Source organism: Natator depressus, chromosome 6 (genome assembly GCF_965152275.1).
Source record: "Natator depressus isolate rNatDep1 chromosome 6, rNatDep2.hap1, whole genome shotgun sequence".
NCBI classification, from domain to species: Eukaryota; Metazoa; Chordata; order Testudines; family Cheloniidae; genus Natator; species Natator depressus.
In genome coordinates this window covers 87,010,445-87,031,315 of record NC_134239.1, presented here as the reverse complement: position 1 = coordinate 87,031,315, position 20,871 = coordinate 87,010,445, and the positions used below count along the sequence as shown (strand labels likewise).

General features: G+C 38.3%; 1 protein-coding gene across 2 annotated transcripts in view; it reads right to left on the bottom strand.

Annotated features, from left to right (window-relative positions):
* The window catches only part of MIPOL1 (mirror-image polydactyly 1), a 238,708-nt gene extending 218,056 nt beyond the window's left edge, over positions 1 to 20,652 (bottom strand). For both annotated transcript variants that reach the window (XM_074955879.1, XM_074955878.1), the window contains exons 1-3: positions 20,542 to 20,652; positions 19,073 to 19,152; positions 202 to 430 (exon numbers count right to left, since the gene is read on the bottom strand). In XM_074955879.1, the coding sequence (XP_074811980.1) occupies positions 202 to 430; positions 19,073 to 19,091 (248 nt within the window). In that variant the 5' untranslated portion in view covers positions 19,092 to 19,152; positions 20,542 to 20,652. The remainder of the gene's footprint in view (positions 1 to 201; positions 431 to 19,072; positions 19,153 to 20,541) is intronic.
* Positions 20,653 to 20,871: the final 219 nt, after the last annotated feature.

Genomic DNA, 20,871 nt, shown 5'->3' with positions numbered 1-20,871 from the left:
AGCCTTACACTCATTCCAAATTACACAGAAATGCTCCATATTTTTGGAATTTTCAAAGCCTAAGGGAGTTAGGCACCCAAATACCATTGAATTTTAATGCAAGCTGGGCAGCTAACTCCCTTCATTGCCTTTGAAAATTTTACCCATAATAGTGAAATATTCTCAATCCAGGAAAAATATATAAAAGAAGCTTGTATTTACCTTGATTCTTCAGCAGTACAAGGGGCAATAACATGATCTAGACACACATTCTGGGTGCTAGCACTCTGAACACTGAGTGAGGTGGCTGTTGGCAAATCTGACAGCTTCATTGCTTCAACATTGCCTTGGATGACCAATTCATGTTGTGGTCGTAGGCTTCTTGAAGAACTTGGATAAAGCTGAAATTTCGGACAAAAGTCTTCTCTTTGCTGTTCCAGATTATAGATTTCTATTTGAAGATAAAAATTAACAAAAAGTTCTCCTTGAACTGCCTTTTAAATTGAAGGAATGCATACACTTAAAATAATTTATGAAGTTTTAAAACCCACCCACACTTTTCTTTGTAACAGAAGGAGGAAACATACCAATTTAGATCCACTGCTCCCTCATCCTATTGATGAAAGGAGAGGAGTGTATCCAAAGCACTGACTCAGGAGATCAGTCCATATTCAGGAGTTACTGATTTTTACTGGATATTTCACATGCAAGTCAAAAATTGCTCCCCATTTCCTGATTTCTCTTCCCTCTCAATTACTTATTAACAGGATAGATCACTGGTCCTGACAGATGACCTGCAATAGCCAGGGTAAGCCTGTATTACAGCGCGTTATGAGCCTGATTTTCATTTACACTAAGGCCTCTTGACTTCAAAGCTTATGTTAATTTTCCTCTTAGCTCCCAAAGCACCTGGCTCCACTCAGCTCTCCAGCTTCTATAGAAATATGATAGTCCAGCATGTGCTATGATAGTTTTGCCACCACAATTTGTGGAAGTCTGCTGGAATATGCAGCCAGTGCATGTCAGTGCATCATTCACCCAGAGAGTGTAATAATATTTGCAAATCTTCAGAAGCAGGTATACTCTTAGCTATCTGTTTTATGTAGATTAAATAGAGACTACTAAGAGTTCTATTTCTAAAACTTCTTGAGGAGGGTTTTTGTTTTGTGTCACTGTTGTTTATTAAGATTACTTTTATTCTATACATACTGTACTTTGATCAGACTCATTATTTCCCCTCAAAACAGATACAAGAAAAAACTGTCTATGCCCTGTTACTGTTCTATGAATAGCCTTAAAATACCCATTAAACAAACCCAGGATACTGTATTGCATATAAAACAGAGAAGCAGAGACTTTAATCCAAGAACATTCAAATAAAGTAATTCCCTAAAATCTGTTGAAATTGTGGGACTCTTTCTTTCCTGAGGGAGGAATAGCAATGACACACGGTCACTTGCTGCAAACTCTGCCTCAGCACTGGGGTTGAAGCTTGCTCCCTCAGGTTAGGCTATCGCAGCACTATTACGGAACTTACGCAGGACAGGCAGGACTCCTGAATCAGGTCTGCACTACTGCTCATTGTCCCACGCACCCCTGGTTTCTGACTGGCCGTTCATTGAAACTGCTGCTGGATTTATGAGCTATTGGGGGAAAGTGGTTCAGCCTCTTTCTCCCTGTTACAATACACAGCAAAGGAAGACCTCGCTGTAATGAACAAGGCAGAGCAGAGACACTGAGTACAGATCTTGCCCCCACTAGGGTTTGGGACATTCTGGGTATATTCAGTCACTATTAGCTAGAGAACTAAGGTAATGGGAGTTTTTATTGCCTTTAAACCCTCGTTGTGGGGGGCGGGGGTGGAATCCCTTTTGGTTGTGTAACCACTAAAGGGAGTTCTCCTTGAACTACCTTTAATTGCTTCCCTATCTACCAAAGTACACATTGACGAATCTTGTCTGCAAATGCATTGTCTCCTCCACTTCTCCCACTTTAGATACCCTTTGCTTTGCATACAAAGTAATACAAACCACCCCCCTGCACATTATAGGATGGGTGCTGCATTACTGAAATTCGTACTTGCTCTCAATAGTTTGGTTCAATCTCAGGTAATTATTTTCTTTCTGTATTCTAGCAGTAGACTCCATAACTAGTATTTATTTGAAGCACCTCAGGCAGGGATGGATTAGTGACTGCGATGAACTCTCCAACCACCACACACCTACTATTTATTATTTGTATTACCTTTGGGCCTCGAAGCCTTAGTCATGGATCAGGACTCCCTAGGAATTGTACAAACACAGGACAAAAAGATGGTTCCTGCCCTAAAATACTTATCATCCAAGTATATAACAAGCTAATCAGCCTTTGTAGTTACACTGGGACAGATCAAAATTTCAAGAGATCTCAGCCCTCATACTCCAGGGCATAAGGTGATCGATAGCAGAGGGTTTCCTTTTCCTATTTTTCACATCTGCAGCTTTTAAACCTCATCAATGTATGTACTGAGTTCTTGCAGGAGGGTGAGCTGAACTGTACTGTTTAGGGCACTAGTGGGGTGGTGCTCTCTGATTCCCAATCTAGGTGTGGTTAGGACTTGGAAATCTGTCTCCTTTGAGTCATCAGCAAAGCCAGTCATCATTGCAATGGATTCAAATTTGCATGGGACATTTCAATTAGCTGTCTTAGGGCCTGTAATTGATCTGGCTTGAGGGATGCTTATGGGACCTGGTCCTTCCTTGCTCGTTTTATAAGACAGAGAGGAAAGGTGGCAGCCTCCCCCTCTCAGAATTGGAAGGACTATCTGTCATGGGGCATTAAGGGTGAAGTTGTTGCTTGTTCAATAAAGCTGCATCCTTTCTTTGCCAAGGCTCTACAACTATGTCATTGTCCTCATTTGAGCGTGTCTGGACCAGAGTGCTTTGAGGAAAATTTTGTAAATGCAGTCAGGTTTACTGTGTATTGTGACTTTTATCAATTTCAGAAATATTTTATTCACCAAATAAGCATGACCATTTGTCCTAGCTACAGAACCACCTTCAACTCCCTAACTAATAATGTAAACCCTGGGGCTGATGCAAGATGATAACTTGGCTTATTGCTAAATTATGCAACAATATGGATCATTGCCCACCTTGGGTGTGTTGCTTCATGCCTCCTGTGAATCCTAAGGTGTGCATTAATCAGTACTAGTGCACAGACACAACAGACACTGAAAGTATATGTATAATCAGGCTGCATGAAGAGTGCCACGGATGGGACTCGCAGCATCTTTTTAGACATTCTGGAATATATTTTCATTGAAGTGGTACCACAACATGGATTTTGACTCTTCTCGCATGGGCCAACCAACCTTTTTTCTATATAAATTCCATATTAATATTTCACGGCAAAGGTGAAACCAAACAGCTGATCATCAATTTATCTTGAATGAATTGCTCATTCATGTTGAGGGAAAGGGGGGCAAATGTTAAGAAGGGATATAAAGACACTATAATTGAAGCTGGCAGGTCTGTGGGGTGGAGAAAGTTAAAGGGGAATTGGTTTGTGTTGAGAATAAGGTGGAGGGAAATTTAGCATGTTTAACTTGGGAGTGATGGAGGGTGAAACAAGTCGTAAAAAACCAAAAAATATGAGCCTACGATATAAATGCATCCTTCCCCCTAGTCCTCCTCTGTCTTTGTCTTTTTAAATTGTACACTCTTTGAGGAAAGGACCATGACTTCCTCTGTGCATGGAAAACACCTAGCAGTTTTTGAGCATTGCCGCAGTCTAAGCTACAGCAGTCATTACTATTTCTATCATCACTGAAATGTCAGAGACATTGGAGTGGGGAAGCAGACTACTGGAGAATCCTGTAGCTACACAGACAATAAAGGAAAAGGGGAGATATGCTGGTTTAAAACTGGTGATGCGTAGCCCTCTGGGACTTCCCAACACTCCACTTGCTATACTGAGCTAATCAGCACTTAGTTTGTCAGGAAATATCTGGGGACCTACATATATGTAAAGGGAAAGGAAAGAACTGATCAGGCAGTAGGGTAGGTAAGATAGGAGTTATCTACAGAGGACAGAGATGGCCAAGAGGGATGGAAATTAGACAAAGGAAGGAAGAGGGAAGACAGAGAGAAAGACAAAGAGCAATATACATTCTGGAAAATGAACTAAGCTTTTTTTGGAAAGCAGATTACTAAATTACAAGCTCATGGGCCCATGCTGTCATTGTTAAAGGGACACTCAGGTTGAAAATCATATTAAAAACCCCATACTTTAAATAAAACTCAAATTTCCATACTTATGGTATCAACAGCAAGCTTAGATGATTAAAAAAAGAATGGTAACAAAATCTATATTAACTTTTCATTATTTATTCTGTTTATGCCCTCTTCCCCCCCCCCCCCAGTTTGAACAACAAGAAGTCTAGTTTCACCCAGACCTGGCTTACACTTAAAATGTAGGCCAACATAGCTATGTCACTCAGCAATGTGAAAAATCCACGCCTCCGAGCAACGTAGCAATGGTGACCTAGACCCCACTGTAGATGGAACTAGGCCGATGGAAGAATGCTTCCAGTGACCTAGCTACTGTCGCCCAGGAAAACCCCTTCCATGAGTGCAAGCTGTGTCTATGCTATGGCAGAACTATAACACCATATATTCTCCATAGTAAAGAAATACCCCCAATCTGTTTCTAGTTTGCATACATTAGCACAAAGCTACAATGTTTGGGACATTGAGCAAATGTTCATTTGTTTAAAAAGAAATATAAAATCTATTCCCACCGGAATATTAAAAAAAAGAAAGAAACCTTTATAGTGGTATTACAAATACTTATTCCCCCACCACTGACCACAATACACATATCTGGTCAAATTTGAAAATCCAGATATTTATGTCAAACCAAAGACAACCAATCTATACAATGTCCAGGTGCTACTATCAGGCAACAAACCATCACCTAAAAGCTTCACTGCAACCCTTCCCCCTCATTTTTGACGCAGTGATTGATCTTGTTACTTTATTATTGATTTGTCAAAAAAGTCCAAACCAAGTTTAACTTTCGTGGAGTGGTGGAAAATAAATTTCTAAAAATTTCCCGTGACCTGCAACAATCCAGATGTTCCTGCTTCAGAAATTCCACCAGCACTGTACATTTGGGTTGAAACAAGATTTTTGTTCTGACAAGACAATTACCATCATTATCTTCAAGCAATATCAGCTGAACCATTTCAGCTGAAAATAGACTAAAGTGTTTGTGATGTGTCATTCCATATTCTTTATGAAAATACAGTTATGATATGAATATGACATAACTGAGATATACTTTATGCAAGATGGCTCATGTATCATCGGAAAGGTTACGATTTGCTGAATGTTATTATCCAATTTGTATGCCTGTATCATTTCTGTATCTGAAGTTAGGAATATTGAATATGTATCTGTATTTGTAGCTGTATTTCAACTATGCTACTTTGGGTGATGCCCACTGCTAAGAACTTCAGGTATAACAATGAAAAAGCCTGGCAGTGCTGATGGCCCATCAGCAAGAGACAATTGACTGTAAAAGAGTTTAGTCTTTCTGTGAACGTGTGGTTCAGCCTGTGAAGAATGACTACAGGGGCCCTACAGAGAAATGTGACCATGTCACCTGATACTGGAACCCATCTTGAATTCTGTACTTTTCCATGAGAAGTTGGGTGGGGGGAGTAAAACTAGGAAACAAAGGACTCCCGCCTTATGCAAATCCTATTTAAGGGTGGGGAGTGAGGTAATCAAGGTCCTCAGTTCTCCCCTGCTACCCCACCCAAGATGACTGCTGGAAACAACTAAGACTGAACTGGGGGAAAGAGCTGGAAGGGCATCTGGCCTGTTAAGAAGATTATTAGAACCACATTTAGGGTGAGAACTTACATGTAACCAGTTTCTTTAATGTATTAAGCTTAGTTTGCGTGCTCTGTTTTATTTTCTTAGTAATCTGCCTTGTTCTGTCTGCTACCTCCTTAACTACCTAAAATACACCTGTTATAGTTAATAAATTTATTTCTGGTTTATATAATATATAATAGTTTATGTGATTTCTAACTGGGGGGGGAGAAGTTGTGTATACTCTCCTCCACATTGAGGGAGGGGGTGAATTTCATAATATATCTTTGGGTCTGTACTCCAAGGGAGATGGACATCTCGGGGCTGGAGAAAGTCCCTTAAACTGAGTCTTCCCAGAGCTGATCTGCAGTGGGGTGTGGCCCTGCCTGTATGTGTTAGAGGAGGTTTTAAGAGCCTGGCTCAGCAAGACAGGTTAAAGGGGGCCCAGGCCGGCAGAACAGGTAGACTCCGTGATATCTCAGCACATCAGGTGGCTTCCCAAGGGGTCCAACCCGCCACAATGTTATCTTAAATTCATAACATCTAATGCAATTTGACTGTACATTATTGCACTTCTACTAATCAATATATTAAGTCTTATGGAAAAGACAACACTTCAGCTTGAATCTTGTAACTAACCCATTTTTAATAGATGCAAAAGAAACCAGTACGATGGCTGGGTAACTTAAGGATCAGAAAGGAATGAATCAGCATTTTTTGTCAAGGCCAACATATACACATATTACCTCTGAAATGTCTACCAAACAGAATGTCTGCAAGAGAACCAGATTGCTAAACAGCTCACCCCCTTCCTGAATAGAGGTCCTATATCCTGAAAAAGAGGGCAAAGCTCATATAAAAGGGTTTTACTTGAATAAACATGCAGTGGAACAAAATGACACTGAGGGAAGGAATCTACTTCCGTGGCTTGGTGTAGGTGGGGAGAGGCGGGGTTTGTTTGGGCTGTATGCAAGGATCTACATATGCCTGCTTTCTCCTCCCTCATTCCCATTGGGGTCATCACAAGCACAGTATGTATGAGGTTGCAAAGTACCTTGGCAAAGAGCTTCTACTACTTTTTGATGTCCTCTACTCAGTTGACATGCCTCTTTCTCAGTACTGTTGTCCTTTATGTGTGTGCAAACCAGAAGTCTTCAAGATTCAGCCCAAATAAATTAGCGAGAAGATAGAGAAGGACTTGGGAAATTCAGTGCAAGTAGATAATGAAAGTAATTCCAACTTCTGTTTGGCAAAATTGTAACAGCTGGCTCAAGCATTTAATACAGAATATTGCTACAGGATCAACATCTCCCATTTTCAAAATAAAAGCCTCAGGTTACCTCAGCCTAGGGGTTTTAGCATAGACTGGCCTAAGTTGATCATTTTATTGACCTAATAGTCATAGTATTGAGTGTCTAAACTTGGCATTTGTCTAGGAGCACCAGGCTATTATCCTGCAACTGTCCTTCATTGACACTCTCTTTTAATTTGGCCCTATTACGTATTTTCCTTGTGTCGGGACTACTAAAAAATATGCTTTTTACTAGGGGACTCCATATGAGGCCTAATAGCATCACCTGTGCAGAGTTCAGAGCAGCTCCATGGGGAGGATGGGATCTGCAGCCACAGAAGTTTAGGGACATCCGGGGGCTCGTATCACACTCAATGTATCACTTAATTGAATCCCTTCCCCTTCTTGTAACTCCACCTAGCCTGACTTCCACAAATGACAGCCAAGCCCTTGAGAATTACATCAGAGAAAGTGCTGCGCAGGTGCAGTATATCCCAATTCCCTCATCTGTCCCTAATTGTCAGCCCGGTAAAGACTGAACAGGCCACAAGGCCTGAAGACAGTCACCTGGTTCACAACTGGTGCAAGTCAGGGAGAAGAGACCCCCATTAGGCTGAAGACCCTAAAATCCCCGGCAATTAACTGGGACAGGCGAGGGTCTCTTAAGGAATTCCTCCAAACACAATGCAAGGCAGATTTAGTGTGTTGTTTGTTTTCTTTTGAAAACACACACGTTTAAGAAGCTGTAGGTTGATGGCCTGTCATCTCTGCCCATGGAGGATTCAGTGCCACACCTAGGGTCTTTATTCAAGCATAGTTTTATTCTCCAAAAATACAATTTAGGCAAAACCTTGAACACAGATACAAGATTTTTCCTCTTTATCCCTCTTAGTCCATCTTGCTTCAGAGTCGACCATAGTCTCCCTCTTGTTGCTCCTCATTCCTCCTCCAAGCCATCTGCTTAGGAGTTGCCCTTCTCCAGGGCTTGTCAGAGGAGCCAGCTCCTCTACTAACTGAGCTCTATCTCACTCTTTTTTTAGATTCCTCATTCCTCTGACTCCTTCCCAGCTGGGTCAATAATTGAACAGGGTCATTTGATCTTTAGCCCATCAGGATCAGCTGGGAGGATCACAAGTGAGGCTGGCCCTGACTCCCCTGAAAGAGCTAGTCACTCTGTGACAGGGACCCATTAATAATAATACCACTTAGCTCTTCTATAGATAGCACTTTTCATCAGTAGAAATCAAAGCCCTTGCATTAAAGAAAGTCAGTCTCATCCCGATTTCCAGATGTGGTAACTGGGGCACAAATACAGGAAGTGAGACTTGCCCAAAGTCACCCACACGCCAGTGGCAGAAACAGGCATAGAACCCAGGTCTTTTGAATTCCACTCCAGTGCTCTGTCCACTACCTCATTTTTGGCCCTTCTCCTTGCCCCCTTCTATTCTGGTGACATTTAGAGATTACTCCCACAGTGTCTCTTTTCTTTTTCATTGGCTTCATTAGGACCTTAAGAGACACAACAAAATGGAGTCAAAGAATAATGATTTTTTTTTAAACCGTGAACATGGAATAATGTTTCCCTATCAAGAAATAAAGAGGAAATTCAAATAATTATAGTGGTATTCTTCCAAAACTCAGGATGGCCATAACTTTCATTAACATGCCAGATCACAATATGATCTGTCACAAAAAACCCAAGAGGCACATTTAGAAACTTTTTATAATTTCTAATGGTTTGTGTAAAAATAATTATCCTCTTAATTAAAATGAAATTGTAATTCTCAAACATATAACTTTTCAACTACCAAAACTGCTTCGACAGATAGTTGCATTAGTACAGCGCTGCAGTTTAAGGGCTGAGGCTTTTCTGGTTTTGGTTTGCATTTTTAAGAGTCTAAAATGGTGATGAAATGGACAGAAATTTTTGTTAAAACAAGAAAGTTTTTTGCTAATAGTTCACAAAGCAAAACTTGTATAAGTTTTATTCTGAAATGTCACTTATTTCACATGATAAAAAAACTTTTAAAATAACTTCTGAAAAAGTCAGATGTCCTTTGTCTTCTAGAATATAGACAAAACTCAAAGTGTAATGGTTCATTTCTTTAAATCTTGATGGAATCTAAAGAGAACACTGAATTCACTCTCTGTAAGCAATTTAAAGAAGGACATCTGTGTTACTTAGAATGCTTCTTTATTTCACCTGTACTTGTTTGGAATCCAGGCAATATCCTTTAGAAAGAAAGAAACTGAGAGAGCTTAAGAGTTGGAGTTATTCTGGCAGAATGGCAAATTTTACAATTCTCCAAGGACACTGGTTATTTTAGCTATTATATTTTCTCTCTCTTTCTCTCTCATTATTAGCCTTTTACTATCTTTCTTTGCATCCAAAATGCTGAAGTAAATGGGAAGACTTAAATATTTACAAGATTGAGCACTTCTTTTACAAGATTGAGCACTTCTGGTATTCACTGCAGTTAATCATGATGCAAATATTAATAGGTAAATATGACATACTTCCTTTGGCATTCCATTCTCATTTTTCAATTAACATTTAAAAAAAATACTAGCATTTGAGAAGAAAAACGATTTTTGTCGGATTGGTTTCTCTCTTACTCTAAAAGCATTTTTAGATTCTGAACACATCAAAATAGCAGAATCTCTAGTCAGACACTAAGTGGGATTCACTGAAACACAATGTTAGTTCTAATGGATGGATGATTGTGTTTGGTCTTTTGAAACTTTGAAGTATAGGTAAGTCTTGATCACACAAATTAATAAATCCTAAAGCTGGAGTTAACAATAACCATTACACCCAAATTCTGCAGCTTAGCCCAGCCAATTTTTCAAAAGGTCAGGTTGTGAACTGGAGAAGATCAGGGAGGTCCACCGCATAGCTTTGTTGCCAGGCATCTCTCGTCTGGATTGTTGCAGGCATTTATTAGTATTCGTCAGCAGACTCAACAAAGCAAACAAGAAATTCAAGCACGAATAATAAAATGAAATGCTGCTATATAACCCTTTGTCATTCAGCAAATATGGGACTTTTTAGCTACATTGTTCCTAAACCTGGGTTACTACTTTAATTTTTCTCCACAGTGCTGACTGAATGAGTATGCATGTGTGTTAAATGCAGAGCTCCCTTAACAACTGCAGGACTGCCATTTAATCTGTTGGTAGATGGACCATTTCCTGTGGGAACTCTAGCTATGACTTCCAGATCCACCAAATAAATCTCAGATTAAGATTCCAAATGAAACCTGCCTTTGGCAGATAAAAAATGTCAAGATGGATATAAACAGTAAAATTATAAATTATCTAGGTGTTGCACGATGACTTTATGTGCGTTTTTTGTTTACACTTTCCCCGATATCACAACTATACAAGGCATTCATCAAATGTCACACTTTCATAATATTGGAGGCATCATTAAAACTGTTTGGCTAAGGACCTTGAAGTGTTTAAGCAGTAGCTCAAAAGTATATTTGTGCAAAGTAGAAGAATAAATTTACATATCAGCAGCAGCTCATAAGGGATGGGTAAATATTCTGTTTATCTCTCATTGTAATTCAGGTTAGTTTAAATACAGGGTTTCAGGATATCATTACAGCCTATACGGAGTTATTACATAATTTCCAAACACAGTGACTGGCAGAGTTTTATTCATGCACCCTAGTATTTATGTGTTCTAGAACAACTGAAAACATAAATGGGATAAAGTAAACCTTCCCATCTCATTTTTCTGCTGTTATTGTGATACCAGAAAATTACAATTTATATATGACCAACTCAATTAGCTAAATCTTGATTATTCATAATTCCCTTTTATCTACAGCAGGGTCATTAAGTACACTGAAAATTATCTGTATTAACCAATATATTCAACAATCCCCATCACATTTGGATAATTAAAGTTCTATTGTATTTAGAATTCTGAACAAAACAAAAACACACTACTCTTTAAATGATTTTTCCTTTAAAGATTTCTTTTAATTGTAGGTGTCCACCATAAAAAAAAGAAAGGAAAGGTCACTTTTGGCAATAAAATGCCAATAAAAATCATTCAGAGCAAATGGTCTATTAAAGATGCAGGTGAAATCTCTGACGCTAGTCTCCAATGCACTCCCCAGAGAACAAGGGCTGTTTTTTAATGAAATTTTTTGTTATGTCTTTTCTCATCTTACCTGTGCTAATGCAGGCCTGTTCTGGATTTAAGCTTCACACTAGCAGATAATAAAATACTAGCAATGAAGGTTTCTAAAGAAGGAAACAACCAATTCTTCTTGTACCTGTGATAGTTCTTCTAAAGCTGATTCTGAGGCATAGTATAAAAGATGGCTGTGGTAATAACTGCCACTACCCTGAGCGCACATTTAAAGTCTTTTTAAAGTTAGCGGTACCCCCAATTTTAAAGACTAAATGATACAAAGTGAAATATTTTAAGGGGTTTATTGACCCAACCCTTTAACCAAGTAATAAATGTGTGGTACTTATAAAGCACCGAGTTTTCTAATCAGTGTATAATCACTAACAACAATCTTCACAATATTGCTCTGAGAATTAGGTAAATGTTGCAAAGCTTTAATTTTGTGTCTGGTGGAGAGCAGTTAGGGAGACTCTTACAGCCCCCATGCTCCATCCAACACACTTGCAAACAGTTTCCAATTTAGTGATTTAAAGTTTATGGGGTGGGGGGTGAGTGGCTGGAGGGGGAGGGAAGGTTGTTTTTGGAGGGCAGATCAGATAATATGTGAGTTCAGTCAGTCAGACAGTCGTTTAGTGTGGCTAGAAGTCTAACAATCAAAGAGAACAAAACAACTTCCCCACAAAATTAAATTCACTTTCATTTTTAGATCTTTCAACCTTCAGATCCCTTCTCTCTTCCCAGGGTTCTTTTGGGGTGTCCGGTTCCACATTCCTCAACCTGAGATTTTATTGTCTCCCTCCTTATGTCCACTGTTGCCCCGTTGTTTCTACTCCCTCCACCTGTGATGTTTTCTCTTGCCCCTTGTGCCTCTTCTGCTTCTAACATCATGCTGCTTACCCTGCTCCCCCTGTGCTCGCTCTTTGGAGGTCCCTTTATCTTGATCTAAGCACTAGGATGGGTTTCCCATCTCTGAAGGCAGAATGAGAGGAGGAAACGGCTGCGGTTTCTCCTGCTGCAGCATTCGAAGGGAGAAGATCTGAGCCAAGCATGTTGAGTGCGGTTCCACTCTGCCCCCACACATCAACTGTACTCTTGGAGCAAGGGGCATCAGTCACCACCTCCCCACAACAGCTGCGGCAGCACTGTGTGTTTCAGAGAAAGAAGAAGCATCACCTCAAGTCTGTACCCAGTCGACTCTTGAGTCAATTAGGGCATTGGCTGGAGGTGAGAAGCAGTTTTACAGCTGTGTCTTACCCCCAGAGCTTCGTTGAGTAAGTTAGAAGGCTAAAGTGCTAAGTGGCAGTGGAGCACAAGCTCACCATCCCTTACCGCAGAGACTCCAGCCACACAGAAGTTCCTGTAATTCCATGGCCAACTTAGAGCTTTGTGCTATCCTCATTTTACAGAGAGAGGGGAACAGACACAGATAAATTAAGAGACTAGATCAAGGTGACTCTGCACGTCAATAGCAGATGTGGGATTGGATTCAGCAGTTCCTGGCTCCCAGACCCACACTCAGTCTATTGGACAATTTACATCTAACTATATACGTAACTAATGCAATGGGAGTTTCAGGAACACAAGGAGAATAGCACAGACTTCCCTCAGTGGCTTAATATTTCTTTTCAGTGTTACATCAGGACTTACATTTCATTCCATTTAGAAAGAAAGAAATCATAGTAAAATCTTTATGCTACGAAATCAGACAGAGCTCCTTACTAACATGGTCTATATCTTTCATGGAAATGGAGGGTTTTGTTTGTTTGCTTTTAATAAAAACATCAACAACAAATGTGTCTTGGCTAACTTTTAATCCCATTTTACATCTACGTTCCAAATGTGTATAGCTGTACATATCAATTACAATGAATTTATCTGTGATTATTGATAAGTAATGGAAGTAATTTGCAAGTGAAGTAAATGCAATACATACATGATATATATTTCTAAAGAGGTTTCATTTCTTAATACATTTTCAGTATGCTATAAAATGGAACAACATATTTATAAATATACTGAAATACATATCATAACTTTGCTGACATAAGGAAAAAGCGCCCGATTTTCAATGCTAGGTACCAAAATTTGCATGTACCTAAACAACATGTGTATAACTCACATGCATGTACAAATACATGAAGGAAATGCACAGACATCACATATAAGAATGGCCACACTGGGTCAGACCAAAGGTCCATCCAGCCCAGTATCCTGTCTACCGACAGTGGCCAATGCCAGGTGCCCCAGAGGGAGTGAACCTAACAAGTAAAGATCAAGTGATCTCTCTTCTGCCATCCATCTCCACCCTCTGACAAACAGAGGCTAGGGACACCATTCCTTACCCATTCTGGCTAACAGCCATTAATGGACTTAACCTCCATGAATTTATCCAGTTCTCTTTTAAACCCTGTTATAGCCCTAGCCTTCACAACCTCCTCAGGCAAGGAGTTCCACAGGTTGACTGTGCGCTGAGTGAGGAAGAACTTCCTTTTTGTTTTAAACCTGATGCCCATTAATTTCATTTGGTGGCCCCTAGTTCTTATATTATGGGAACAAGTAAATAACTTTTCCTTATTCACTTTCTCCATACCACTCATGATTTTATATACCTCTATCATATCCCCTCTTAGTCTCCTCTTTTCCAAGCTGAAAAGTCCTAGCATCTTTAATCTCTCCTCATATGGGACCAGTTCCAAACCCCTAATAATTTTAGTTGCCCTTTTCTGAACCTTTTCTAATGCCAGTTTATCTTTTTTGAGATAATATGTGTACACACAAGGCAGCTGTACATGAACACTAAGTATTTAAATGCATAAACCAGGCACACGCAAATATATCTGAGGAACTGTATGTAGCTAACTATGATAATCTGGCCCACATGTCTATTACTTCCCCCCACCCCTCTTCTGTTTTTCCTGGGGGTGAGGAGGGAAATTCTTGAACATGATAGTAAGTTAGAATGAGCATAGCACACAGTAAATTCTATGGCAATTTCCACATGCTGCTATGCCAATGCAACTCAAATCCAACCTACATCATCACAACCTGATTAAATTGTGGGCCTCTCAACAGTCAGTGACATGCATGCTAAATTTGGTACAAATTAAAGTGCTTTTGATGAAGCAGACAAATGTCCTCTAGGGACTAAGATGAAACCAGTGTATTCATTTTAATTGTCACCACACTAGAATTTGACACCCGATCTTTTGAAACACTGGTTCATTAGCTCACTATACCAACACGTAAAATGAGAGGGAACTATATTACTGATCTTATTCTGTGATACTTATATAACTATGGTTGAAGGTGTTAATTAAAAACTCCTATTTTCAGAATTTATACACTTTGTGCTCATAACTCCTTCTCCAGAAAGAAACTGGGCATGCAAGATTCCAGCTGGGATCATAATTTGTTTTAAAATAAAGTTTTAAATACAAATAATCAGAATGTGAGTTATAGAAAACAGCGGTGAAAACTTTGGATACTTTTTGGCCACTCTCACAAATAAAATAAATGAGGGAGTTATTATTTATTTTACAGTAGCACCTATACATCCAAATCAGGGATCAGGCCCTCATTATGCTGAAAATTCTTTTAATTTTAATTTAATTAACAATTCCTTCTCCTAAGGAGTTTAAACTCCAGGGTTGTTTGATAACACAATGCTGGTAACTCGACTCTCATACTAATTTTTTTTTTTTTTTACTGTGTAATCATATGGGGCAAAAGAAGTTGTTGGTCTGGTGACTCTTTGTATCTTTGAAAATCAGTTATTCCAATAATAAAATGTAATCTTTTTAAAAAAAATCCAAATTAAAAAATAAAAGCAAAAACCACAAGCTTTGTAAGTATTTGGCCCGTTAAGTGAACAAATCACTTTGCCACTTTTAAAAGCAACAAAAAAGGGACAAATTAAGTTACATACTTTTATAAAGTTAGTAATTCTAGATGCACAGCAATCAGATTATCATGATCATTTTCTCCAGTTTGGAGTCAGTGATAGAATATCTCTTGTCACTTTTGGTTAAGAAATCAAAAACTACCTTACATATCCAAGAAGGGTTATTCCCTCCTTTCCTTAAACCAAATAAATTCACACACAAAAACACAACATAGACAAAGAGATCACAACTGCAAAAAGTATAACAAATGTGAACATATTTGTAGTTAACAATGAAACATCCCCGAGCCCTTCAAGCACACCTTTCAAATATAGCTCTTCACATGGGACATCACTCAATTCAAACACAAATTTACCTCCAAGTAAATTTACCTGCCGTTTTTCCAAATCCTGCTATTTCCTGTGAATTAGTATAAAAATATTGAATCTTGAAGTTTAGTTCATAGAAACCTGTATACCTAAAAGGAGCCAATGCCGTTCCAAGCCTCCTCATGTGCTTTTATTTATTTATATTTGTGTGTTCTCCATATTTTGGTGCTTTGCCACACATTTAGGCCATCACCAGATAAAAGTTTTACATCCCAATTTACAACTTCTTTTAATTTTCATGCAAACTTTATACATACATTTGTAAGATTAAATTTCTTTTTAGAATAGACTATAGTCCTATGCTTTCGGGCTTGGAATCTGAGCATTCATCTGGAAATTAAACAGTTTTCACTGGCCAGCTGCCAATGATCCTAAACCATTCCATCTAAGAATACTTGAGAGAAATATGTGAGAAACCACTATCCCCCTATTAAAAATGAGGTCCTGTGGACATAAACAGTAAATTTAAATTAGACCCAAGACCAAAATGGTAATCCTTACAGACAAACTAGTTTTTAACCCTGTCTAATACTTACGAACAGAGGCAAAAGCATGTCTTCAATTCATGAAGACATTTATAATCCAAACAGTCTGGAGGTTTCAAAGACCGACTGAATTCCAAAACAAAATTTAAAATACAGTGTCCTGCTTAAACTGCTCTCTCAAATGTTTTATTTGCTGGAATACATAAACAAATTGCCCAATGTACCATGTAATTATTAAAACTGCCATTTCTCCAGAGGTAATAACTTATCTTTCCAATCTCTTTGTTTGGTTGAGTTTCTTCTAACCACATGAATTTAACCTCAGCCATGCCTAATGGCATTTGCTTATGCTGTAAAACAGGTTCTGAATCAGAAATAGTCATTAGGAGCTATTTCTAGAAGCAACCTATGTGGAGGGGAATATTGGAGGCAGTATAGTATCCAATGCAGGAAGGAAAAACAGCTAAGAGGACAGCATGGAGGATGAGGGACACAAACAATGGCAAGTTACTACTTTAATTATCCAGGTAGAACACCTGAAGTCGTTTTGGATGTAGTGGGTCATCCAAAAAAAACCAAATGTTCACCTTGGTTACATAAAAGGCCTTTACCTGTTACCAATATGGCAACCAGGCCAATTACACCAATAAAGTATCTAGACTCTTAGTACTGGAAAACAGTTTCAGGGAGTTATTTGTTTGAAATAATATTTTTCAATTTAAACCAAAGTGATTACAAGGAGCTCTGTATGTCCAACTGATCTCAGTAAATCACAACATAAAAACTATGATCACTGTTCATAGTAAGTACCTCTTTTTTAACTTTCCTATGGATACAAGTAAATAAGAATCCTACGATTTGTAAATTACTAATTACAACTTAATTCTATGTTATGCTATACATGCTTTCATCTTCAATATTTCATAAAGTTAGATAATATCTTTTATTGGACCCACAAATACATAAACATTTGCATGAAATAATGTCCTTTCCTAAGCAATATAAAACTTTGAAATCCTTTCATCAGAAGTGATATTTCAAATAAATGGAACTCATTAAATAGCCAGCAGTTTTTTTAAAGATTCTGTAAGCTATGAAATTAATACCATTTCTTGAAATTTGACAGGAAATGTTTAATGCACAGTGAATTTATGGTACTCATTGTTAGCTACTTTGGAACAGTTAACCTTTTGAACCTTTCTTAGGGTATGCTGACCCCTAAAGGTCTAAAGGTACTACATTTGAATTAGCTACATAAAATTGAAAATATAGTATAGTGAAAGACCAGTTCTCCAATTTTCCACTTAGCTACTGCACTGAGAATATTTCATAAGTTTTTGGTTCCGAAATATTTTTCAGCTACCTCAGCAGGCATTCTTCATAATGGGGATTAAAATATGCCTGTAGATTGTTTTTACATACAGTATCACTCCTAGAAAATTAGGAATCTCCAAACCAGTAAAAAGCAAATCCCCTCCCCCAAAAGAAAAAGAATGCTTTCTCTGCCTTGCCTTGCAAATGCAAGACCGGTTTTATGGCATATTTGAAATTTATTCTCTTTGGAGAAACAGTGGGTAGGTGAAAATTTGGGTCACAGACACATGAGATGCCACTAGGGTTTGCCATAGCAGAGGTCTTTGTGGTTGAGGCCATTAGCGGCCTGATTCGTCTCTGCCCCACTCTTCCTAACCCTATCTCTATGCCCATAGTAATGGTCATTTGCCTGTGAGCTCCTCTCTTTCATGAGACACTTGGGCTCTTCCTCCCACATCCTTTCCTTTCTTCAGGATATATGGGCCACTCATGACTTACCATCTCTCCATTAGACCCCTTAGGCATTCTGTTCCTACGAAGAATCTAGCCCATTCATGTGATACCACCTTAGACACTTAATTCTCATGCAGTTCCCCCATGAGATACCCCTCTGCCCCGGAACTCTCTATGTCACCACTGAAAAGAAATACCTGAGAACTCCCTTTGATTCTTTCCAATATAAGATGACTCTTCCCTTTCCCAATCAGGAGACTAAAGATATGTCTACACTGCAGCTGGAAGGTGTGATTCCCAGCACGGGTAGACTTGCACTACCTCAGCTAGAACTAACATGCTAGAAATAGCAGTGGGGACGTTGCGACAATGGCAGTGGCTTGTGATAGCCCCCGGAGTCCAAGACCGTCCGACGCCTTGGGTCCAAGCTTGGTCGGTGAGCCCAAGCCCCTGCCAGCGCAGCAACATCCACCCTGATATTTTTAGCATGCTAATTGAAGCTGAACTAGTGCAAGTCTGGCTATCTGTGCTGGGACTCACACCTCACAGCTGCAGTGTAGACATATTCTAAGAGCCCCAACACCTAACAAGGTGCCAAGTGCCCTCAAAGCCCCATTGAAGTCAACAGGGGAGACACCGCACATTGTTGGATCAAATGCTACACTGTCATGTGATTTGAACTAACGTAATATTAAGAATTTTTTAAATATTAATAACAACATTTTGATTCCCACCACAATGAGGGTCTGAATAACAGAAAAAATACCATGACTCTTAATTTTAAGATAAACTTTTTTTTATTAAATTCGTGAAAGAACTAAGTTAGAAAGTAATGGCATTTTGGGGGCAAGGACTGTCTTTTTGTTCTGTGTTTGCACAGTGCCTAGCACAATGAGGTCCCAGTCCGTGCCTAGGACTCCTTAGCACTACAGTAATACACATAAGTAATAATAATACTGAATATCACAACTGAGAGTTTAACTGAAGTCCCTTAACATTGCAAAATACCGAAAAGCTACAGTAATCTACAAAAAACTACACTGGTTGAAGATTTACACATTTTTTCTTTCATGGAAGTTTTACAATTCTATTTTAAAAGACATAATCTTGCAGCTGCTTTTCTTTCACCCCAAATGTTTCCAAGAGGCAGAGCAAAATGATTGCGGAAAAAAAAGTCACTTCAATATATCAGCAAGAACAAATACATTCCAGTCAGTACCTAGCACTGGTACACCACCTGGGGTTACGCATTAACACCTTAAAAGTCCTTACCTTTTGACCAGTCCTCCATTTGTACTTCTGAACTTGTTTGATCTGGCACTCACTCTGGTTTTTGCTCCAAGATTGTAGAGCTAAAATAAAGCCAACTCTAGATAAATAAACTTGAAACAATATATTAGAACACACCTATGCCTACCCTTTATTTGACAGAGAATTTACAAGACAAATGATTTTTAAAATATTTATAGTAGGACAATAAACTCTGTGTATTTTAACAGTTAATGCTAAGCTATGCTTCTCAGTAAAAGATTTTTTTCTTCACACATTTAGTTTATAAAATGGTTTATTCAGCTTTCTGCTGGGTTTAATGCCTTTGTTGAAGTATTTATTAGTTTGCCTCCTTGTTCAAGTCCTGATCTTGCAAACACATGCTACCAAGTGCAGCATTTACTACAGCAAGTAGTTCCATTGAAGGCAAAGGCATTGTTCACCACTGTGGCAAGTGCTACTCGTGCTAGTAAGTACTTGCGGAATTGAGTCCTTGAGATGTTTATAATGTGTTTGCGTTTGTGAATTTCATGAGAAACACACAAAATAACCATGAACATTTTCAACTTGTACTTTAAGCTTGTATTTAAGAAGACAATTCAAACCTCTATAATAAAAAAAACTGCATTGTATGTATACTGTTCCATATTATATACTGTAATATAAAACGAAACTTTTCAACTAGTCATGACAATATTTAATTACGGTTAATGGTAAATTTACTGTATTGATAAGACCTTTTACTTCTTTAGATTTTCATGAACTATTTAATATGATGGATTTTTAAGACTCTCTCTATAAAACGTTTTATTTCATTTTTACATACAACATATTATCTTATGATACTTTGTCTAAACACTTTACCATACACTTTATTTGTGAGCTTTGCTTTTTGTTTACCATCTAAGTTTACCATAAACTTTTAAAATTATCTATAGCAACAGCAATTTTTTACCCTTCAAGTACAGGTGTTGGTGAAACACCCAAAAATAAATACTATATTGTATTCTGCATTTGTCTAAAAATACAGTGTGAAGAGGTAATGTATGGGCTAATGAAAATGCACAGAGAATTACCATCTCTGCAAATAAATCTGATGTAGGGTGAAAAATCTTAAAAGTGAATGTATAAAATCCAGTAAATGATACCAAGATAAAGGTTTCTCTTTCCTCCTCCCCACTTACTAGTGAAGAAGCGGGGGTGGGGAGGGAGGAGGAGAGTTTTCCTTCTATGCTACATCAAAAACTGAAGGGCCTGTCATTTTTAATTTGAGATTATAAAAAATTAATTCTGAAGACAACTGATAAGACTTTATTTATTGAGACTAACATTTACAGTAAACACTCAAGAATTAGTAGTATCTCTAGCTCATATTTGTCCTAAGTCTAAGTGTACATGATGAAAGCAGTGCAAGTGTTTATTTGATGTGCTTGCTTCTTAAGAGTGAAAGAAAAGATAACTTTACCGCATACCTAGAACAGTGAGTGCCTTACAAAAGTCCTCAAATGAAGCTGTAAGCGTCTTCTTTTTTGATTCTGTATAACTGTTGATTTGGAGTTGGCAACCTTTTTCTAAGTTCCTCATTTACTTTTGGATTAGCTGAAAATACAGAAGGTTATTAATATCAAAGAAATATGTTTCAGTCAGTGAAGCCATTTCCCTACATATTGCACAAAAAGATTCATAATAATTGCAGTCTTTTAATAAGATATTCATATAGCAAGACATGAAGAAAATACAGTCTTTAATAACCTCCAGAGTATTTTAAAACATGTCTTAGAGCCTTAATGCGCCTAGTAATA